General features: G+C 47.2%; 1 protein-coding gene and 1 long non-coding RNA gene across 2 annotated transcripts in view; one reads left to right on the top strand and one right to left on the bottom strand.

The window, feature by feature from the left end:
• The window catches only part of LOC116940569 (ventral anterior homeobox 1b-like), a 78085-nt gene extending 76850 nt beyond the window's left edge, over positions 1-1235 (bottom strand). Inside the window, exon 1 of the mRNA XM_032950545.2 lies at positions 880-1235. Within this exon, the coding sequence (XP_032806436.1) occupies positions 880-1111 (232 nt within the window). The 5' untranslated portion in view covers positions 1112-1235. The remainder of the gene's footprint in view (positions 1-879) is intronic.
• On the top strand, positions 894-19318 carry LOC142924152 (uncharacterized). Its single transcript, XR_012941316.1, has 3 exons — positions 894-969; positions 15243-15445; positions 17021-19318. It is a non-coding gene; the product is annotated as an uncharacterized LOC142924152 (long non-coding RNA).
• The last annotated feature ends 5723 nt before the right edge of the window (positions 19319-25041 follow it).

Genomic DNA, 25041 nt, shown 5'->3' on the forward strand with positions numbered 1-25041 from the left:
CCCCCCCGAGCGAAGCGAAGCTTCTTCTCGAACAGTTTTGCTTCTTAAGACATTTCAAATTATTCTTAAAATTTATTTAAAACGCGTAAAATAACGCATTACGAATGTCTGTGTGTGTCTTTGTGCCGCGCCGGACTTTATTGGTGCCCGCTAACAGCTCTTTTTCCCAAGAATATATTCAAAGCTATACGGGGGATCTTTTCCTCGTCTTGTAGTATGGTGGGTTGCCGCGAGAGAGCAACGCCGCGAACATGGCCATAAAGTTCGATCCCTGCTCAGGCCAACACCAGTGACGATTATCTCAACCGGTCCTGGGCCGCCCCTGGGTGGACTCGGCCTCAAATGAGTAGCTGGTGCGGTGTGTAAACATCGCCACTGGGAAGACAACAGTGGCCGGGCGTGGTGTTGGATATCCGCCCCCCCACCCATCTCTTGCCGTGCCGGCATTCATAGGGGCTCGCTAACAGCCTCAAAAATCTGTCAATGCTATACGGGGGATCTTTGTCTTTGTAGTGCCAGGCGGCTAAGACACAGCAAGGTGGCGCAGTGTGCAGCCCTGATTTGCGTCAGTCAACCTGGGTCTGTTCCGTGACCTGTCAGCAGCGAGACTTCCAAATTTCACGTGAAGGCCTCAAGGTGCACCTAGCCTGGCACAAGCGCCGCGATGACGTCACCGCCACTTAGTGGCGCACGTCAGCTGTTGTGCGAGCGTGTGCGCGTGTGTGTGAAATGAATGAATAGACGCTGCAGTTTGAACTTGAGATTCGACTAAAGTGCTGGAGGGAACGCGTTGCTGCCTAGGCGAAGTCACCCCCCCCCCCACTATCCCCCTCCCACCCCCTACCACCACCACCACAACCACCACAACCAACCCCGTACCTCGCACAAGGATCCTGCGGCAGTAGTCGGGACCGGTGGGATCCGAAGACCCGTCCTTGGCGCAGTCCTGGCCAGAAGGCGGCAGGTCCGGTGAGGGTCCCGCCTCCTCTCGCCTTGCTTTAGCTGCAGTGCTCGACCGACCCTGCTGCTGCTGCTGATGATGATGTTGCTGATGTTGCTGCTGCTGCTGATGTTGCTGTTGTCCCTGCCCCTTGGCGCTTTCGTCTTCCATGTCCCACCGCGCAGGCGCCCCTCACTCACGGGGCATGGGCCCGTCGATTCGCTCGCTGCGATGAGATTTCGCCGAGTTCCCCGCGGGTCCGTGAGCCAAATCGCAGGCAGCCCGAGACACGGAGATAACGAGGGCTGTGCGTGCGCGTGACAAAGAGAGCGAGAGAGTGAGAGAGCGGGCAAGCGTGAGCGGGCAGAGTTGGCGGAGAGAGCGAGCGAGAGAGTAAGAATGAGAGAGGCGGATAAATTAAAGCGCGAGAGAGAGAGAGCTGAGAGCGGGGTTTAGTCGTGATGGAAAACAGAGGGCAGACACAGCGCGAGCGGTCCGGCGCTGCCAAGCAGTAAGAGAGAGAGAAAGCGGCGAGAGACAGCGGTGATTTGGAATCTTCGCCGGGCCCCGAAGCGTGGTCGACACCGCTCTCAGTACAGCCTTGGCGTGCGATGCGGTCGGGGGCACGGCGGGCAACCCGTGCAGTGGATTCTGCTGCTGCTGCTGCACGCGCGGCGCGGCGAGGCAACGGTGGCGAGCGACGAGGCCTCGGCGCGGCCGCTGTGCGCGGTCAGGAGGAGTGCGAGCGGCGATGATGCCGGCTCCTATGATCATCCGCCTTTTGATTGACTGAATAATAGGCCAACTCTGCGAGAGCAAGCGCCTAGCGCCAAGCCAGTATCCCGCCCTTCTCCCTCCCTCTCTTCCCTACCCGAGCCCCCCCCCACCTCCACTCCACCACCCGTCCCCACACTGCCCGGACCCCCCCCCACTCTCCCAAACACTGCCCCCCATCTCCACCCATCCCCCTAACCCCCCCGCGCGTCCGCTCCGCGTGACAAACTATAGATCGGAAATAGAGGCGAATATTTCAAGGCGCTTTCTGCTTTTTTTGTCTTACGCGCGCGAAGGGAGCTCCACTTCCCGCGATTCCACCTCCCCCCGCCGTCCCCCCCCCCCCCCAAATAGCGACTGTGTGGAGGAGAGGCCCGGGCAGCAGCAGGGGCAGCAGCAGGGGCAGCAGCAGCAGCAGGGGCAGCAGCAGCAGGGGCAGGTAGACGTGGACGCGTGCACCGCGCAGCGAGATCGACTCACTCGGAGAGTTCGCCAGCGCGCGCGTCTCTCTCACAACCACGGCCACTACCCAGAAGGCTCCGGGTGCGAAAACTCCACGGCCACGTGTGAATGGAAACCACGAGACCACCGCCCCGCCGCCGCCTAAAACTCAACACATCCGTGAATAACACTGCACTAAGATGAATATATAATGCACAATATGCGACGTTTCGGGCAATGACCCTTTGTTCATGTCAGACGCTTTTTTTTCTCAAGAGGCACCCTATATAAACATTACAAAAGTGGCGCACGAGACAAAACAAATTGTGGCACGTCGGTAAATCGCGGTTATTTAATTATGTATAGACTTTGGCCACTCAAAAAAAACAATGAATGCGTTTAAGGCGATCGCACAAGGGAAGGAGGGGCGAGTTTCGGGCCAGTTATTCCATTGTCAGAACATCGCCCCTTTCTTTCCGCCGATCGGACAATCACCCCCCCCCCATAAGACCATTGAGATGGTCGCACAATGCGTCAATTCAAGCGAGCGTGGCGGGTGTGAGGCGTGCAGTTTGGTCCTCCCGGGTTCTGCCGGTAACCCCGGCGAGAGAGAGAGAGAGAGACACGCAGACCGAGTGAAGAGTGTCCCGACAAGTGAGTGAGTGGGGAGGGGGGGGGATAGGAGCTAAGGCTGCTTGCTTGGACGAAGCGAGAGCGAGATAAACTCGACGAGACTCGCCTCGCTCTCGCTCGAGTCGCTCGGATTCCCGACTCCTCGTCGGGTGCGGGAGCCACGCGGCTCTCTTCTTTGTGCCGCGGTTTTTTGCGGGGGCGGGTTTCGTGAGTGAACGACCATTACCTAATTGGGTTATTACGAGGCCCGAGGCCCCTCCGCGTGTGGCTCTTGGGCAGAGATGAATGGTGCCGGAGGGAGCTGGGAGGGGGGGAAAGGTCACGTGTCGAGGCGAGGTTGAGTGACAGGCGTCACACCCAGCGGACCCGCTGCCCGGCCGGCAATCTGTCAGTCACAACGCGGGACACAGCCGAAAGTTCGGCCTCTCGACACAAAAGCTCCCCTCTCTGACACTCTCTCACACACTCTCTATCTCACACGCTCTCTCACACACTCATCGCACTGTCTCTCTCACGCTAGCTCCCACTCACTTTCGTCCTGTCTCACTCACTCTATCTCCCAAGTAACTCTCACTCACTCTCATTCCGTAACTCTCTCGTTCGCTCTCACTCACTCACTCTCGAATCGATTCTCCAACTTGCCTTCACTCTCCCTCGCACGATCTCACTATCTCTCTATCTCTCTCACTCACCCTCTCTACCTTCCACTCTCACTCTTTCACTCCCTCACTTTATCTGTCTCTCTCGTATTCACTCACCCTATCACGATCACACTTTCACTCTTACTCACGCTCTCACTATCACTCTCTCTCTCACCACCCCTCTCTAGCGCTATCTTGCTATCACTCCTTCATCCACTCTATCCCTTTATCGTCACTGGTGTTGGCCGTGAGCGGGAATTGAACTCGGGACGCCGGGATGGAACCACAACGCGAGAACCGCTGCACTACCGCTCCGGAACAAATAATATCACAATCATAATCACACGTAACTTCACACATGTACAGCATCACACACGTACACGTGTACATTCGACTCATTGCTCATAGAATATATTCAATATTTCGTTTCCATCAAATATTTGATTCATCGATGACTCAGATCGTCCTTGCAGTAAACACATTCAACTCACCGGCAAGTAATATTTGGACGGCCCACTAAAAAACAATAGTTTCTGTATTTTGTCTAGTTACGATTGTGTTGAATCTAAGCTCTATAGCCCAGAACATTATTAGCGTATTCGTGTTTTTTTTTTACAACACTCACACAACTCACCATCACCTAACGAGCGTTGAATAAAAAGTCATACACATGCTCATCCTCGTCATCATTAGCCACGGTCAATCCGCTGCCGGATAATGGATGGTCTCCCCAATCCACTGTCCCTTCTAGTGTTGTATGTCGTGATAACTTAGTCTTAAACGTACTTTAGAACCGACCTCGTGCATGGTATTCCGAGCCGAGATGCCTATTTATGATATTGTTTATTTATTAAGTTGTTTTTCAGCCAGCTCGCCAGGATTAGGTAAAAAAAATGTCGCCCAATTTTCGCCCAGGCAAATGTAAAGCAGCGCAGACTCTAATTTGTGTTGTTAATTGTATCAATCGTACGACGTCATCTGGATTCGAATCAACAACGTCCATTCCATATCCCATCGATATGAACAACAAAAGAGTAAACCACTGTGGTCTATGTTCCTTCAGCGGAGGAGGAGGAACAGCAAAACGACACTCCCTCCTAAAGCCCTCTCGTCGTGGTGAGCAGACCTCCACATTGGCATTTAGCTCCTCAATATATTGTTGCTATCCGCAAGAATAAGACTAGCCTCTGGTCAATGTTAGTCTATGGTCAGTGTTAGTCTACGGGCAATGTAAGTCAATGGGCAATATAGTAAAACACTGCAGTCTGCGTTCCTTCAATGAAGAAATAGCAACACAACACGAACTCTCTCCTGAAGCCCTCTCGTCGTGACTGGCAGAACTTGACATTGGGCATTTATCTCCTGAACATTCCCCTGCCATCACGCGCAAGGCGAGGCTGAACATACCCCTGCCATCACGCGCAAGGCGAGACTGAACATACCCCTGCCATCACGCGCAAGGCGAGATTGAAAAGTGTCGTGCATCCGCGCCTATTGCACGCTACGCAAACGTTTCTCCAATGATAAACACCAAAATCCTTCCCGCAAACTAAATAAGTGCCACAGTGGCAGATTGACGTGGTCTTCTCCCTCTTTTACGTCCCCGTGTGCGCGCGTCCACTCGGATATCCTTCGCTACCCGAAGGCACGCACGGTGCTCAATGTACATCAGCATGGGAGCCGAGCGAGACGCTTCAGCCCCAAATGAAACGCTCGATCTCATACAAAATAAATACTCAAACATAACAATGCCTCCTTCCAATCATTATTTCTCCAAATTAAAAAAAAACACTTTATTACAGCTTCTTTTTTGCGTATCCACATCGCCTGAACAGTCTTCTGGGAGTGGACTTTTTTCATCAGCATTTGTATCAATAGAAGCCAAACTCTGCACCGGTCTCGATATTCATTGTCTCACGAGCAGCCTCCTGCTTTGCTTACTGCCACGCTGGTGCGACAACATTCCCTCGGTGCCTCCCAATCACGAAACATTCGCCCGATCTCGCCATATCTCGGAAGCTAAGCGGATTTACGCCTGGAAAGCTTTCGTGGCTGCAGGAATGCATACTCTTTGGGTCTTTCAACGTGACTACCGAAAGACCCAAATAGTTTATTTGGATTGGCCACCGCCGAAGATAAATCAGTTGTGTAAGGCTGCTGCTGGGCTACTTCTCTATAGCTGTCCCCTCACTTTGGAACTCTCTCCCAAAACAAATCCGTGACTGCACCGACCTTCCAGCGTTCAAATCATTGACTAAAACTCACCTTTTTAAAATTGCTTTTAATGTTTAGCTAAGTTTGGTGTGTTTTTAGTGTTTTTACAATTTGATGTTGTTTTTGCTGCTTTTATGATTTTATGTAAAGTGTCTATGAGTATTCAAAAAAGCGCTCACAAATAAAATGTATTATTATTATTGTTATGGGCAGCAGAGGGCAGTGTAGAAACACATTCTAACATGTGGCTGACGCATGCTAAGCCACGCATCAGCAAGCACAATCGGCAGCACCACGTTCTATCCACCGCTCGATGAAGGCTTCTTCACGCCGTCGTCATCCCTCACGGTGCCGCGATGCCGCAATTCATCTCGCTCCTGCGCGTGAGCCGATGCCATCTGCCGTACCCCTTCGACTTCTCCGCCCTGTTCGCCCCATTGGCAGCCAATCCATCACTCGTCTCGTCCACTGGGCCATCATCATCATCCTGTGTAGCTCGCCGTGTTGGCCAACCGCCTTCTTCGTGTTCCGTGCCTGCCTTCAAAGGTGTTGCTCGCTAGCAGCACTTGCCCCAACAGTATGTTAAAGGCTGTACAGGAGGGGTTCTTTGTCCGGGGGTTTGCGTGGCGAGCGCACCGCGCTGCGAACCTGGCATTCCGATGACGATTTCCACTCACGGCTAACATCAGTGGAGAATACCTTAACCAGGTCCGGGCCTCCCCTTAGTCGACAGTCTTTGAGGGTAAAACACGACGTCCCTGGTTTGCGTTTGTTCCTTGATCCCCGCGCGCACCTCTTCCCATCTCTCAGTGGCAATTTCGAGCACGCATCTCTCATCTCTCTCCTCTCTCCGTGCTTGTTTGGACAAATTTTGAGCGTTTGTGCATCTGGCATTGTCGGGGTCTACGTCCCACCAATCGTTGTCAATTTTAAATACGCAGAACGCATTACGGATTTTTGTTTGTTTCAATCGCCTGCGCTTTTTACGTAAATGAACGAATCAAAGTGTACACAATAGGACGTGTTGTAATCCACGTGCCTGATACAAGTATTTATCGGACGTTGGGAGCGAGAAAAAAGATGTTGGAATTGGCTGAAGATATGAAGTGAAAAAGGCGAGATAATCGGAGGTGGCTGAGTAGCTCAGAGGTCAGGGCACCTGAGTTCGCGTCCCCGTTGCAGATGTCCGTCATTAAACTAGAGTCTCAAGTGTGTGGAGCTGATGGTCTCAGCAGGATTACATTTGACCGCACCGAAAATAACATTCTAAAATATTTGACTGTCACCTGGCGAGCAAATATCATTGCAGTGTGTCGGAAAGTGCGACTTCTAGTGTGTGAAGGATTAAAATGTAGCTTGACGGATAGCCGGGAGGTGGTGACTATGCACGCCTATAATACAGCAGTGAGGGTTAGTGGATCACACTAAGGTTGTGAAACACCCTTCCCGTGGGTGTCGAGGAGGTGACATACCCTGGCTTGCGAGGAGAATGCTGTACAGAAAAATGTGAACTCCACCTGTTGTATCCTCTGGGTTCTCCGGTTTCTCGGTCTCACATGTCAACACCCGTGAATTGGCCGATTACACATTAATATATAGATAGGACTGCAGAGCTTGGGGCAATCGTTGTCGCCAAATCACCACGTGGCTGCCTTCCCTGCTTGCCTGTGGCTCCTCGCAGCTCTGAGTCGTTCGTTATACCTCTTCGAGAGCGAGCGAACACTGTGCTCTTTCCAAGTTGAAATCATTACTTATTAAAGTTGGGTGAAAAGTATGTCACTGTTCAGTGCGATAATTATCGCGATAATAATCGCACTGAACAGTGACCGCCTCCAAAATCTCTTCGTCTCAATCGCAGGAACTGTTGGCTGTTGCCGAGACCCCAATGCCCCCCCCTCGACCACTCACAGCATTTATCTAAAAGGGGTGCCGATGCACGCATGAGGCTAGGGTTACCTTGGTGTTAGAAATTCGAAATTGCTAACATTGTTAACCTTAGAAGGTCCACAATGCTTTGTCTATTGACACATACCGATATGATCGCTGCTTTTAAAAGCAACGTGTAACAATATGTAATGTATGCTAGTCTGTGTGTATGTCTGTGTGTCTCTGTATATATGTTGTTAAGGAGCGGTGGTGTAGCAGTTAGCACGATGCTCTATGGACCCGGCTACCCGAATTCAATTCCCGCTCACGGCCAACGCCAGTGACGATTATCTGGACCGGTTCTGGAGTCTCCCGTATGTCGACTCAGCCTTTAAAAAAAAAGATGTATCTTGTGCGGTGTGTAAACCTCACCACTAGAGTGACAAAGGCGGCCTTGCACGAAGTTGGCCACCCACCCCCGGTGTGTGCCGTGCTGGCCTTCATACGTACTTGTTAACACAGCACTTGCCCCAACAGTCTGCGTAGGCTACACGGGGGATCTTTGTGTGTGCTGGAGGGGAGCACAGGTTGTGCATCTGCGAGTCATCTCAGCCAATCATCCAACGGCACCTGGCTCTGTCCAGTGACCTAACAGCAGCGAGCCATCCACACGTCACGTGGTCTCAAGGTGCACCTAGAATGGCACAAGTGCCGTCGTAACGTCACCGCCACTTAGTGGCGAACTGCGGTTGTTATATATATTAAAAAAAAATACCGGTAAATGCCAGATTCCATTGGTAAGCCGTGGACATCAGTAGCAAGTGGCATCTGAACATAGCATGGGCCTCTTCGACGTTGACACGGCCTTAAGTGAGGTGTGGAGTGATTAATTAAGCGTTGGAGAGACAAAGACCACTCCCCCCCCCCCCTTCGGGGTGCTGGCTTCACCACCCGCTCGTGTGCCGTGTTGACCTTAATAGGTGCTCGCAAACACACTTGTGCTTCGCGTCGAAACTGGGGAGGCCGCGTGCTCGTTCGTCCATCAATAGGTCACTTCAAAGATGAGGTCACACAAAAGCCATGCTTTCATATATTGTAGCGTCAACGGTTGACATACCCAAGCTATCATTGTCATCTCTACAGTTAATAAAATAGGTTCCACAGGCACAGTCATCAGTGGTTGTTAAAGGTGGCCCCTGTCATGGGAATGAGGAATTGCCACTGGTGGAGATGGGCGCTGCACAATGCCCGTAGAGAGCATAGAGACCTTTTGTCATGCCACTGCTGCATGAAGGCCTCCGCACTCCACGCTGGTTGTGGAGGCCGTTCGACCATACTTCACCTCCGGCTGGTCACTGCGAATTGCTAAAGGCGGGCAGCATAGACACATAGTACAACAGCATATGAGCACAACGTGGCCCTGCAGCCCTATGACAACCTGCTTGTGCATGGTGCGCACCCCTCCAGCCACTATCCAGGCTCAGATATGCTTGGCTTTCGAGGTCCAAACAGATCAGCCTCATTCCAAGTTCGGGTGATTTGTTCATAGGCATTCATGTTTAGACTCTTGCTGTTCTTAATAGTTAACATGGGACTAACACGTAATTTTTTTTACAATCTCTCACCATATATAAAACACAGTTTAACATAAACGCTACAACTAACTCAGCGTGCGCTTTGAATTTCATTGAGGTCCAGGCCAAAAATGTCATAATTCAAGCCCAGACAGTTCACACCAGACACAATGAAGAGACAAGCGCTGCCGGAACAGGATCAGCTATTGATACTTTGCCTGTTAAGACTTCCGTTTTGATGCCAATAGATGGTCATCAGCCTAGAGAAGATGCAGTGCTGGAAGAAGTTCCTCAAGGTGATGCCAACCTTAACCAGATCAAGCTCAAAACTACGGATAACATTGATAATGAGGCACACGAGCTAAAGATGGAAGAGTTTGCCTGTTTCAAAAGGCAAAAATGGATTGAAAAAAAAACTGTTTTGGTAAATACCATACCACTGGACTATTTCTAATATCGAATACTTACAGCGACCTCAGGTTTCAGCGCAACAATGACCTCTTCTATGCACTCCATGAACGAGTTCTACAGGGTCAAGTGAAATATTTTGTTTTGTGGCAGAAAGATTTACATGTGCAAAAATTTGCATGGATCTGGTGCTTATTGGAGCAGGGCCCTCAATAACCTGATTGCTCAAATTCACTGCTTGGGGCCACCTCACTACTTCATCACCTTGAGCTGCGATTATCTGCACTGGACAAACATGATCAAGGCGCTGCTAAAAGTTGATGGGAACAAAGAAAGGCATCCGACGAAGCTCACAATACATGATGTGCAATATTTGGTCGAGAATTATCCAACTGTTGGCAGTCACCATTTGATGATCCGATTGAATGCATTCATTTCCTACATCACATCAAGTGATCAGCTCTTTGGTGGAAATATTGTTGACTACTAGTGGTGAATTGTTCCAGGTTCGAGGATCTCCCCATCTTCACATGGTTATTTGGGTCGGGAATACTCCTGATCTTGACACCGAACAGGGCATCAATAGGATCGGTGAACTGATTATATGTGAAATGCAATAGAATCCAGTAATTGAGCAGCTAGTGGACACCTTACAAATTCATCGTCACACTCACACATGCAACAAGAACTTTTCAACATCTTGCAGATTCAACTTCCCACGCAAAGCTTCTGATTCGGCTACAATTGAAGCTCACTCATCCGATGAATTCATCAGAAACGGCGCTAGGATTTGCACATTGAAACGGTGCAAAGAAGAGGAATTTGTCAACAAATACAATGCTCCATAATGTAGGGTTTGGGGTTAGAACACGTGAATATAAATGTGTCGTTAAACCCACCACCACCCGACACAGCCAATTAGTAAGGTTTGTCACGGGTTTAACGATATTTATATTTACGCGCTCTAAGCCAAAAAATATAAATATTATGGGTGATATTGGTCGCAAAAGCAATACGTGTTGAAATACAATGCTTATATATTGAAGCTCTGGAAGGCCAACATGTATATTCAACCGTGTGGATCCACTTTCTACATTGTAAAGCATATCTCCAAGAACGAGTCATCAGAAAATAATTAAAGTCTATAATGTGCGAGCAACCAAATTTGCCGAGAAGAAGGAGATGTATCTCAAAAGCTAGTAAAATTTGCATGTCGATGCGGAATCAATGCCAAGTGTATGCTTGTGAATGTGTCTATCGATTGTGCCACGTTAAAATGGAGAAAGTTCATTAAAAATGTGTTTCTCAACAGCCGCAAACCTAAGCAACGCTGCAAAGTTCTTGCATTTAACTTTGATGACGAGGTGTCTGAATTTTGTTCCATCATCTTTCATCGTTACGATAAGCGACCACTTAAGCACCCCGACTATGACTTTAACAACATGTCCCTGATAGAGTTTGCCATGCTTTTCGAGCCCCATTATACCAAGAGGGCAGATCAAGTTGATCAGGATGACGGAAATGCTGATGCTTATCAATAACCGACTGCACAGATCAACATTCAATTGATTACACTGCAAGATAGCGGCAAAATGCGAATTAGGACTCGTCCGGCTTTTGTTAGAGTTCCCTACTTCAAATCCTCATCTGATCCAGAGAACTACTACTACAGCTTGCTTGCACAATATTCTTCTTTCAGGAATGAACACGAACGTCTTGAGGGCTTGAAACAGCTAAGGCAGCATTTCTTTCCAAAGAAGAATTGTTGAAGACGTCCAACGCTCACATGGTAATTCAACGGCAATGGAATCGTCAGTTGGAAAATGATTTTAATCAAGTGCATGCATTTGAAGAGTTGAAAAATCACGATCCACCTGATAATGAGAGCATGAATGACAACATGTAGGACATCCCAATGGGAAATGCTTATTTTTACACAGCCAAGCAAGCTACGATACAATTTCATCACCCGTAAGATCCGTGGTTCATTGGAAGATGGATCATAGGAGAGATTAAAATTGTTCATAAACAGAGGAGCAGGCACTGGCAAAACCTTTACACTCAATACTCTTTGGTTCTATTCGTTAAAGTGACGTAGGTAAAAAATAAAACAACAAAAATCACGACGTTTCAGCCACAACACAAGCGGCCTTCATCAGGTGAAGGGACCAGACTGTCTCGAGGACAGCGCTGGAGTGAGCAGATCCGCTGATGCTATAGTGGTGATAATGTAGCTGTTAAAGTTTGTGCCTTGACTGGCGTCGCAGCAAGATTGATTCATGGACACACACTGCATTCATTTGTGAAACTTCCGGTGCAAAGGGATGGCAAGTTGGTGAACCCTCGAACGCCTGAGATTACAGTTGAAGGACATCGAGTTCATAATCATCGAAGAAATATCCATGGCGCCTTACAAAATGCTCAGCATGATTGATCAGAGGCTGAAAGAGCTTAAGGATAACCCTATTATCCTTGGAGGCCTCAACGTCCTCCTGTTTGGTGATCTCGCGCAGCTTCCTCCAGTGCATGGTAGTGCAGTCTTCGAGCAGGCAGAAAGGATGCAACCAGCAACCCTTTGGTGCCAGGAGATCTCATTTTGTGAGCTAACGCAGACCATGCGCTAACAAGGAGACTCCACGTGTATCGAATTTCTGAATGATTTGATCAAAAGTGAGCATATCAACCTTTTGTGTAAAAAAAAATTGGAGGACAAGAGCTCGGGAGAATTTTTGCCATTGAAAAGGCTCTGCATATCCATGTAACGACCAACCAAGTAGATGCTCATAACAACAAAGTCCTTCAGCATGATCACAATCAAAATATCCAAATGTCTGTGATCACAGCCCAGGATTATATTGTTCACTGATCACGAAGCACTGAAATAGTTGATCTGGAAAGATGGGTTCCATCGGATGCCAACAAAACCGCATGCCTTTCAAAACAGCGGACCCTGATTACAGGCGCAAAAGTGGTGCTGTTGTTACAATGTCAATGTTAGAAAAAGACTCGTCAACGGAGCGATGGGACATATGACTGACATCATCTGGCCTCTTTTTTGTCCAGCACAGTTGTCTGCAGAGGACATTCCATCGGTAAAGATATATTTCACAGAGATTTGAGTTCACCGGATGGAGCCAATGTCTTTCTGGTTCCCTGCCAAATATACATTTGGAACCGCAGAAAGACGCATGCTACTACTCATCCTCTGTTGGGCTTCAACGGTGCACAAAATGCAGGGATCTAGCATGAACTATGCCATTGCCAATTTAGGTTCAAAGGCGTTTGCTGCTGGTCAAGCGTATGTTGCCATTGAGCAGAGTGCGATCACTAGATGGATTGAAACTTGAAGAATTGGAATGCACCAAGCTTACAGGAAGCAATGTATGCAGCAAAAAGTTACTGGATGAGATGATTCAACTAAGAGAATTGCCCAACTAACATGAAGTATAGTAATATTATTACATTTTCAAAATGCTTTGAAATAGTTTTGATACTATTACTTTATCTGTATAAGTAAATCTCAAATTTACAGAATTTTTTAAAATTGAAATACGTACTTTATGCTTAACCTTGCTATTTGTTTGTGAGATAGAAATCCTCAAAGCATGGAAAGCAAATATTATATCTGGGGTCCAAATAATGTATTTTCTACATTTGTGTGCAAATGAAAGTGTGCATTGAAAAACAGTTTTTTTTACCTAATTTATATATAGGTTGCATCCTCTTTCTACGCAACCCACAGCAGTATCGACAACATAAACACCCACGAGATTATCAGCTGTTCAGTGGGTACAAGTCATTCATGATCATTCGCAGCTCCAGTTTGACTCGTACTCTTGCCGCACGCACGCAGTTTTTTTTCAGTTTGATTGATTTTGGTATAGCCCTGTGAGCCATTCGGCTCTTGAATCGGGTGCAACCACAACAAACAAAAAAAACAAAAACACGAACAAGAAAAACATCTTAAAGTGACTATGTGACTGTTCAAACAGAAAATCCATGAAAAAAAACAGCAAAATATTCCTGAAAAAAGCACCGTACACCAACGCTGTGTGCAAAAAATCCCAGTGGGATGCAAGTCAAACACCAACAACAACCACAAGAAAACTTAGATTAAGGCCATCAGTCTAACTCCGTACTACAACAAAACAAACATGTCCAAACCAAAAAACTTTTCGAAATCACCAAAAAATAAAGCCATCATTGCAACGTAACAGTGATCACAGAGACTGTGACCGAATTTTTACCATAAACTACATAAATAACATGTAACACCAAATCCTAGAGCCATAGCTGACTGCATGAGTTACTCCACAACAACAGAAGCATCAGTCGGAGTATCAAATTTTCCAATGCACCTTTAAGATCAGCACGCTAAATCAAAATACAGATAATACTTTGCAGCGTCATCCGGAGCGAAACATTTGATTTGATTTTACGCCAATGAATAGCAGTGGCAGCTAGGGGTGTACAACTCCTCTAGAGCAGTTTTGAGAGAAGATCTCATTGGTAGCGATTCAAGTTGCAGTTTATTGGCAATAGAATTCCAGACCCTGGGGGCATCAATAGCAAAGGCCCTTCCTCCAGTTTTTGTACGGCAATAGGGAATGTGTAGCTGGTAAATGAGCGAAGACCTGAGGTCAAATTTGTTCTTTGAAACAGAGAGGAGATCCAGCAGGTAGTCTGCGGGTTTTTTTGTAAGTACATCATGAATAAATAAGATCTGGTGCACAAGCCGTCGAACATTAAGAGATGTTAAGTTTGACCCAATGTAGATATCACCGTGGTGAGTCCTATATGGGGAGTTCAATGTAAATCTTAAGGCCGAGTGATAGATGGAATCAAGCTTCTTCAGTACAGTACTTGGGGCTGATTTATACACGATGTCACAGTAGTCAAGTAGAGGCATTATGGTAGCTTTTATCAATTCCAAACGGAACATTGGGGGGAAGCAGTGCTTGTGTCGATACAGAAAACCAATTTAAATTTTTGTCTTTTTACCAATATAATCAATGTGATCTTCAAAATTCAGTTTTGAATCCAGGATGACCCCAAGATACTTATAGATCTTGACTTGCTCTATTTGATAATTATTTAAGGAATGTAATTGGGGAAAAATAACTTCCTGCTTTAGTCCTGGTGAGAAGCATAGCACCTTGGTTTTGGAGGTATGCAAGACTAGTTTAAGAGCAACTAGCTGATGTTGTAGTTTGTTGAAATCACCCTGGAGCTTAGCAATCACGTCTTCCGGAGAGCGGCCAGCAGTAATCAGTATCGTGTCATCTGCAAAAAGATGTACCCTGGAATGATCCAGGTCAGTGCCAAAGTCATTGATATAAAGAGAGAACAAAAGGGGGCCGAGGATGGAACCCTGTGGAACCCCTTTTGTTATCTTAACACTGTTTGACTAAATTATCAATTCGTTCCAGACAATTCAGCGAACTTCCGTTTTACGTGAACATTACATTAGCGACTCAGCTCATGGACGAATCGCACAAGGCTCCTGTAGCTGTCTTACGTTCTCGAAACACCGCGGGGTGATTACTTGAACGAAGTCGGAAACCGTACGGCAACTCTAGCTGAGCGCAGGGCCATTGTTAGGAGGCTGCTGAGATGGGATCTGCACCACTACCACGCGTCCCCTTAATACAACCGGGTTCACTCCTTGGTCAGGTTCACTCTCCTGGTATTTGTATGCACCTTTGTCACTCCGTCTCTCTCTTTTTGTCTGCGATAGTCTCCACTGAACAGAACCGGACACAGAGACAAGACACCTGCTCTCAGAACCGCTGAAAACCTCCTGGAAGTCACAAGTGCACCTCCCTGTGAACGAGGCTCACCAGAGCTCCTGCACACCCGCTCTCACTCGTGAAGCGAAAGGGAACAACGCTGAACAACTCTCGGACCTCACGCACGTGGAATGCATGGGAAATCACGACCACCGCCATGTAAACGTGAGACCCGCGCAAAACGCTTGAGATGCGATACTAGTTATTGGTTATTGCTACTGCTTCTAAAAAAAGTATGACTCTTTCATTTGTTGCAGACTAGTGACGTAGACACTTGGACCGTAAGAGTATTTGGCTGCTCAATCTCTACGTGATAAGCCACTTCATTGAGCTATCATTTGTGGCTGCTTCTGAGATGAATATATATATATAGCTCAGTGGGCCTTGCCTGCTAGAATAAAATAGTTTAGTTTTAAAAGAGGTGAAGACGTGTAGACACGGAGACATCTCAAGGATAAAGATCAAGAGGTCATTATAGGCCGAAGCCGTCGATATCGCCACACCTCGCCGCCAGCCTAGCTGCCTCAGCACACAGCACAGGCACGCAACGTCCACGATTTGCCCTGGCAGTCTGCCACCATCTGCTTTCAGCTCTTCCTCTTTGTTGCTGGACTCGTGGAGACTACTCCAATGTTAGTGTGAACCATCGACCCTCCACCATCCTACACACACGTTCCACCCTGCGCAGCCGTTTTTGCCTTGTTATTTTGACAAACACTAAACCCGCAATGGTGTTCTCTTCCAGATTTCCTCATTGCTTATCCTGTCTTGCCATGATATTCCTATCTTTCGAACATGCTTAACAATTCCGGCGAATTACTAACCCACCCACACGTCTCATTCCGGTACTGCATCGGCAGAGACGATCACTGCGTGTGAATAACGCGCGCGGATCACGCACATTCACATCACGCAGCGGTGCCGTATTGTTTTCCCCATCTATCAAGTTTCTCAATTCCAACACTCACCCCACCACCCACTCCAACACGCACGCCAACAGACATTGCTCCGGATAGAGCAAAGAGCAAGAGATAAGTCTGTGCACGGTATCATCATCATGATTGTAATTCGCAGCCGTGGTCTATCCACTATTGGATACAGACCTCCCCACGCTGATCCTGTGATTACGTGTGTGACATATCATCATGCGCCCGCACAGAGGCTACTTTAACTGCTCCATCTCCACGTGTATGTAACTGCACGAAACTCCGGCGATTCTCTTGGCCACTTCAATAGGATCACGTCCAAAGATTGCTGGTGTCCTCGGCATGTAAGCTCGTCTTTTCATATCACAAAGGGATTGGGATCTTGTGCTAACGAGTGCGCAGGCAGTGCAACTGCACCGGTGGGGACGCAAGGGTCAGAGGGCACCATGGGACAGGTTGCAAAGAGGGGAGGAAATTGGATCAGGATGGTCCCGTTTTTAAACTATGAAACTTTTTGTTTATTTAACCGGGTAAGACCCACTGAGCTATGTAGCTCTTTTTCAGAAGCATCCTGGCCACAAACGATAGCTCAACGAAGTGGCTTATCACGTGGAAATACTCTAAGCGCATGTTTCTAAACGTGGAGGGAAAATCCGGAGGACCCAGATAAAAATCCACGCGATCACGGGGAGACAGAGACACATGCAAACTCCAAATATACAGGCGTCAACGTCGGCATCGAACACACGATCTCCTATATATATGTACCAGGCGAGGTAGTTAACATTTCGCCACCGTATATTGATTGCACCAGGGACGATGCCAACCAGGCGATTCTGCGCCACTGCTCCCAGGCACCGTCTGTATTTGGGATGAGACGCCAAGTCGGGGAACTGAGAATTCCTCGCGCAAACCTCGGCCTCAGCGCTCTCTCGCTCAGCCCAAACATCCACAACCCGAAGCCAAGGAAGATACCTCCAGGCATCACGCAACCACCCTCGTGCTCAAGTGACTGCATAAAAAATAAATATATATATACTGTATACGTATGTTTTCTGCATTTCTTGTGCTCCTCATCTGACATTGACCTATATTCAAATGTTAATGCAAAAAAAAACACAACAACAAAAAACCATCTCCACCCACGGGTAAATGAATGAATGCATCCCGAAGGTCGTTACGGTTCTGAGAGCGAAGGTCTTGCCTTTTAAATGGGAGTGCAATGGCAAGCGACCCAGTGTGGTGTGCATACAGGGAGAAAGGCCAACCGTCATTTCATTTCCACAATTTGCGCTTCGGAAAGTCTATCGAGACCAATTCATGACGTTCGCATTATTACAAATGCATGCGGACCGGTATTGATATATATTAATATATGAACCGCGTGTGAATAGACAGTCCATCAATAGAAAGCTGAGCTGCAGTATAGCGACGTATAAAAAAGCAAAGCATCGAGTCAATTGTTGTGTGGTCTTTTAAATTAGGCTCTGTGTGTACACGTGTACCATAATGGTCTATTGACGAGCAATTGCGACGCTAAATTAAAGTAAATGACCATCACCTGGACAGCGTCAAACCATGCAGCCCGCTCGTCCATTCAATGCCCCCCCCGCCCCCACCTCAATTGAGCCGTTGATTGTTCGGTTGCTTATTCATTATGGGAAGTCCATTAAAAAAGCCATACCTTGCAGAGTTAATTAAATGAGCCTGATTATTCATTTCTTTGCACCGCTGATTGATTGACTGGATGCAAGGGGTGTCATCAAGAGTTTAAGAGAATCATGCAGGGTCGTTCCTGGCGCGAGGAATGCCTACATCGTAAACCTGAGGAATACTCTTAAAGAATTGATGAACGCCTTGATGAGGTCAGCCAAGTATATTTAATGTTTGTATACGGACTTCAAGGCTATATGTGAGCCACAATCTAAATATATTTTATGGCAGATGAAGGAACAACTTAACAAAAACATCAGGTAAACTTTTCCGAATTTTCAGCAAATCCAAATTGCTCGTGCCTGTATTTCAGTCAGACTGCAACGTTATTTAAGGCAGTATCAATGCATTTGGTAGGCAGTGTTGTGTTTATTTTGTTGTCCTTAACCGATTAGCACGGTTGCCTATGTACGGTGCGAAAGAAGTTCAACATATATACATACGTCAGACAAAGTGAATTAGCTGTCAGGCAGTCTATGTGAATTCTGTGCTGTTCTTAAACAGTCTGATACATTTAAGTTGATTTGCTTTATGCCTTAGAGTGGGGGTGGTACGGTGGTTAGCGCACTGCATTACACGCTCGGCCAATCCGAGTTCAATCCGTGGCACCTATTCACAAACCCTCCTGCATCAACGCACATGGTTGATTGTGGTAAAGTTTGGTTAAAAGCACCCTCACACCCATGACTGACATTGTGGTAGATGCATCAATGCAAGAGTGGATTGACAAAGGCATATGGAATATTGTAATTTGTTGAATGACATGAGCAAGCAATTCAAGGGATGCAATGTCCGAGTGATTCCACCGAAGCACTGCCCATGAAGTTATTTTTCACAATATATGGCTTTGTCATCGATGGAATGTTTTTATTATTAAATGTTAGCTCATTTACTGTACTATGCAAGAAGTTTGTCATTTACCGACAAAGTTGGCATGCAGGTTTAATTTTGTAGTATAGAACCTCGCTTTCATAGCGCACATATGAAGCACAATCGCTTTCAATATTCAGTAATGGTAATAGTGTAAACATGCCTATCAATACACTGCTGGATAGAGGCCTTCCCATGCCTCCGTGGTGAATGGTAACTGCCTCGCCTGGTATACAGGGGTTGTGAGTGCGACTCCAACCTTGACGCTTGTATATTTGGAGTTTTCATGTTCTCCCCGTGGTCGCGGTTCCTCCGGGTTTCCCTCTACACTTTAGAATAAACATGCGTTTAGAGTATTTTACTGCTATACATTTGCACAGAGGATAAGCCACTTCGCTGAGCTATAATTTATGGTCAGGTCGCTTCTGAAAAATAGCTATATAGCTCAGTGGGCCTTAACTTATAAAATAAAAAATTAGTTCAGTCTTTTTTTGTACAGTTTAATATCAATCATGAGTGTTTGACAAAACTTCAGCACGCTGGTCAATGCGGGTTGGTGAAGTGAGCACTCGGAACGGGTCACATAATTCGCCAATTACGTTTTGCGTGGTTAGAAATAGAGGCGTGGTAGCGTGCTTCATCGTGCAGAGGCACGAAGCACCTCTCCACGTCAACATCAGCTGCTTACCGCGCAAATAAACCAACAGTCACTCAACAAAGCCAATCTTTGCAGCTAATTTCAGCATAGTCTGCTGTATTTTGCACCATGGGTCTACAACTTAAATGTGAAATACCTTCAAATGAGAATACATTAGCGTGAATATATCCACGCAGGAGAGCCTTGACGAGTGGAGGAACGATTGAAGAGAAGCATCAGTTGTCTAGAATTGCAATGGGTGGTGATGGGTTCATTTGTCAGCGTGAAGTCGGGCCGAGTGTAAGGGGCTGAGTGAACGTAGAACATATTTGAGTGGAGAGAACTTCATCTTTTTTTAACCCACTTGGGATTTGATCATTTTTCTCCCAATTTCTCGTGCTATTGTGTGTCTCTGCATGCCACGTAGCTTCCCTGTTTTCATACACTCGAAATGTATTTTGAAACGTTTTCTTCTTGGAATTGTAGATACTTTATAATGAAAAAAAACGGACACACGCGCATACACCAAATTCAGCCAATGCATCTCGGACATAGTCATTAACTTTTACACAATGAAAACCATAATCACCTTTCTCGAGTGGAATCACTCTGTACATCACTTGTGTGACCTTGCGATTATTCTGGGTTTTCTTTTTTTACAACCGAATGTCACATTCGTGTACCCAGGGTGCTTTTTCTCTTTTGCCCACGTATATAAAGCGATCACTTTTCTTCATATACATTTTTTTTACCGGCAGTTGCTGGGTCTTTGTCAGATTTTCAGTCCGTGCAATTTCTCGTGTCTATGTAAAAAATATATATTATAACGTGAGTACATTTTCCAGTCCCAAACAATCACGGGCAAAGATTGTTTTGTGTGTGTGTGTAAATTGGTAGTGCGGACGCAATCTAAGGAAGATTGCCACTATTCGAGATTGTGCTATATTTTATTTTAACAAAGGAAATGTTCATGTCCTTTACATCATTAATCTACTATGTTATGTACTTTAGGTATGTAATTATCATGAGGCACACAATACAAAGATCCCCCTATGGCCTTAACAGATTGTTGGGGCAAGTGTTGTTAGCGAGCACACATAAAGGCCTACACAGCACACGAGGGGTATGGAGCTAGCACCACGCCCGACCGCCTTTGCCTCCCCCAGTGGTGATGTTTACCGCACTGCAAAGGGTACTCATTTTAGGCTGAGTCGACCGAGGGGAGGCACAGGACCGGTTCAGATAATTCCATCACTGGGGGTAGCCGTGAGCGGGAATCAAACTCGAGACGCCGGGTTTTGTAGGGCAGCTCGCATAGCTCCCCAAACACAAAGATCAAAACCCCCCGTATAGCCTTAACAAACTGTCGGGGCAAGTCTTGTTTGCGTTTCCATACCGCTCCCCACACGCATGCAGCTACACAAAGCTCGCTGTTGGGCTTTAGAATGTTGAATACAAGTTATTTCAGAGAGCACCTAGATAGGTTCGTGGGATATTTGCAGAACCGTTTTTTTTTCTCTTTGTGTCCTTTCAGCAACGTTCGGGCATTCTCTGTCTCATGCAACGCCGCAGGAGGGCAAACGCACAACAATCGTGTGCCGGTTGTCAATAAAGCAATACAAATCTGATCACCCCCCCCCCGCTCCAAACTTTTGCAAACAAAAAAAAGGGAAAAAAGTGCGCCTTATTAAATCAGAAAAGGTGTAAACCATGATATGCAATTTGAGAAAGTCAACGTGAGACGAGAATCTACCAAGAGACGAGAATCTACCAAAAAAAACCCCAAACACCGGCATGTTAGACGAGCACCGACCGTGTGCGAAGTCGCGTCGCAGTTGGCGCATTTGACTATCAAGGCGGCTGGCCCAAGCTCGACAACAGACGATGGCGAACACCAGCGGCGAGCGATGTGTGAACGGGTCATGCCTCCTCCCACCCGCTGCCGCCCTCTCACAGATCTCCTCGGTCGCAGAGTCACTGCGCTTCAGCCTGGTCCAGGATCTCGTACACTAAGCTGCTAGACGCACAATGAAATCAGAATGTGTATTTACACTGGAGGAATCCGATGAGCTATAAAGCTCTTTTTTCACAGTTGCCCAGTAGTTTCACATTTGACGCAATGCGCATCATAACCGGGACACTAAAACCGAAGCCAATCCCCTGGCTCCGATGTTCTGGCGAATATTCGGCCACCAAATATCCGCAGAGATTTGAAAACGGCAGAGACATGCAGACGGTTTTCTTGCGAACTCCAGCAACCCTACCCATCAACCAAGACCTCAACAATGTACCCCACCGCCTACTCGCGTCCCGATCCCCCCTTTCTGGGATCGTGCGGCTGTCACCATCCTAGACTCTCACCCAGATCCGGAAGAACGCTGGCGAGACGGAGTGGAACAACGCTGGCGCGTCCAGAATGAGCAGCACATTCGAGACACAAACCTGATCGCACCTCCTGGCTTTGATACCCCTCGTCGAAGCCACCGATGGTGGAGCCATCAACCGCATCAGGACATCAACAGGCGGATCCGCACCGTCTCCTTCGTGAATGGACAATTAAAGACACCAGCCAGAGTCGTGCGATTGTGTCCATGCAACCCATACCGTGGACCGTATTCTAAACCACTGCAGTCTGCGCTCCTTTGATCGAGGAGGAATAGCAAAACCACACGAAGTCTCTCATGAATCCCTCTCGTGGCTGGCAGCAAACTTCGACATTGGCATGCAGCTCCTGAATAATATTGCCATTCGCAAGATTCGAATAGCATATACTGCATGCCTAGCATCCTACAAACAGGTGCAGTATTCGTGAGCACAAAACAAGGTGACATGGATGCGCTATTGCCAAAATAATCCCAGGAACAGCGACCCGGACTGTTCCGGCTGAAATGTCGCATGCGGACAAGCACCACCAATCCCAGTGGGTGCACCACACGGGCAACTCCAGGTTCTTGGGATGGCATTGCTTACATGTGCATTGACCTGCGTGGTGAAGTACAATCAAACAAATCCCCCACAGTTGGGAAGAGGTTTTTTTTTTTTCTCTTTACGGCAGGTCCGTCGGATACAACAACGCCACGGTAACCGTGACAGAGGGCCAGACGTGATCGTACAAGGCAGGGAAATCGGTTGTGGCGATTGAACGCGGTGAACAGAGAGAGAGAGAGAGCTCCCCGTGGGGTGATGCCGGAATGTGCGCGTGATAGACTACTTCTCGAGATTGAACGGTTGAAAGTGGAATGGCACCTTGATGGTCGGCAATTGTACCAAAGCAGGGCTTTGCCTTACATTTGCGCCGCGTGTGCGCGCGCGTGTGTGTGTGAATGTATGTGTTTGAACAAACACTACCGCGGGGAGTGGTGGTGCAGCGGTTAGCGAGCCACGCTCCGAACCCGACGACCCGAGTTCGATTCCCGCTCACGGCCAATAACAGTGACGATTATATGAATCGGTTCTGGGCCGCCGCCAGGTCGGTTCAGCCTCAAATGCGTACCTCGTCCGATGCGTTAACCTCAACGCTAGGGAGATAAAGGCGGCCGGGCGCGGTGGTGGACACCCACTCCCTCGCGTGCACGTGCCGGCCTTTATAGGAGTCTGCTGACAGGACTTGCCCCGACAGTCTGTTAAGGGGGATCTTTATCTTTGTGTATATACATCCAGACAGCGTGATCCATTTGTAGCCAGCCCAATAAAACAACGTGGATATATTACAGACGTAATCTTATTTTTTTTATTAAATAGCCTCTACACCTCTGCCACCACTCTCAATACATTCACTCCGCATGTGAACTCTCCTCCATAAAATATGGAGCCTTTCCTTTTCGCACTAATCAATGGCCCGTCGAGAAGACAATTACAGTGTCATCAGACATCCATGGGGTCTCTCTAAACGCATCAACATATTAACGTTATGTATTTACAAACCTTGCAGTGTAATGGAATCATCCAGTTATGCTGCCTTTGTTTGCTCAAGGTTATTTATTTCGCTGGGATGGTTATCAGGTCGGAGATATCAATGGCGAGAATGTCATCAGAGGAATTCGGATTCATGCCATTCCCACTTCCTCCGATTCGACGAATTGTCACGATTACGTTGACTAATCGATTGTCTCTTCTTAAAACTAAAACTGTTTATTTTATTTTACTAGCTAAGGCCCACTGACCTATATATCTCTTAATCAGAAGCAACCTCACCATAAGTGATAGCGCAACGAAGTGGATCGTCATGTGGAAATGTATAGCAGCCAAATTGCTCAAAACGCGTGTTGATTTAAAATTGTGGAGGAAGAAACCGGAGGACCCGGAGGAAAACCCACGCGACCACGGGAAGGACATGCAAACTCCAAACATACAAGCGTCAGGGTCGGGATCGAACCCACGACCTCCTTGCATGCCATGCGAGGTAGTTAACATATGGCCACCGCGACGTACCTGTGGTAGAGTTTCAGTTTCAGTTTCATTTATTAGATATAGCCCTGAATTTCGATTTAAAGCTTTCGTGACTGCAGGGATTCATATTCTTGGTTCTTTCGGTAAAGACACGTAGAAGGGAAATGTGGTTTTCACACCTGATGATGATTGCTTGTGTTGCAATCGAAACGTCGTGAGAATTGTATTGTTTTATTTGTATTATTTGTATTATTTCCCTTTCACGTGACTTTACCGAAAGAACCAAGAATAGGTATAGCCCTGTGAGCCATGCGGCTCTTGAATCGGGTGCAACCGCAGCAAACAAAACATGAACAAGAAACATCTTCAAGTGACTACGAGCAAACAGAAAAATCCAGGAAAAAAAACAGCAAAGTCTTTCATAAAAAGCACCGCACACCAACGCTGTGTGCAAAAATCCCAGTGGGATGCAAGTCAAACAATAACAACCATAAGACAATTTAGATTAAAGTTATCTGTCTAACTCTGTACTACAACAAACAAAATATGGCTAAACCGATGTGGTGGATGTAGCGGCCTCCCGTGGCTGCAAGTGTCAACGTAAACACTTTGCATAAAACTCGGGCTTCGTTTCAGCCTCGGCCGTCCAGGGTTGAGCTCCGGACAAAAAATATATTCTCACCTTACGGCACGGTTCTGAATTATGTTTGCTTTAGTGTTGGGCGTTGCGTTCATGCTATTGCTTTTACCGTATCGGTGACCCGGGTTACATTTGCGTATGAGACACATTCCTGCTCCCTTGAGTTCTCGTCTGATTAAACAAATTCATTTGAAACGTTGCGGCGGTGTGGGGGAGGGGGGCCGGGGGTGGATGGGCGAGGGTTGGGGTTGGTGGAAGAAAATCTACGATAAATGAACCTTCACATACAATAGACACGACATGTAAACAAAAACATTACATTGATTAGTGTAAATTCGCATATACTGCGAGCTCAGAGAATCGATGTGAAAAGATCGATCGTTACATCGTTCGACGTTAGTAGAGGCCGTTTTAAGCCAGCACCATGGTCAACTTTTGTCGAAACTCGAAAAGTCACCCGCAAGTTCCTCGGTTGGGATTACACAGAGCAGCAATCATCGACCCCCCACCCCCCCCCCCCCAACTTATTTGGCAGAGTAGTGTCAACTTGCAGGGCATGCGCAGAGTTACCATGTGTCCCACAGGG

Source organism: Petromyzon marinus, chromosome 9, assembly GCF_048934315.1.
Source record: "Petromyzon marinus isolate PM22_M1 ecotype Great Lakes invasive population chromosome 9, UKy_Petmar_22M1.pri1.0, whole genome shotgun sequence".
NCBI lineage: Eukaryota > Metazoa > Chordata > Hyperoartia > Petromyzontiformes > Petromyzontidae > Petromyzon > Petromyzon marinus.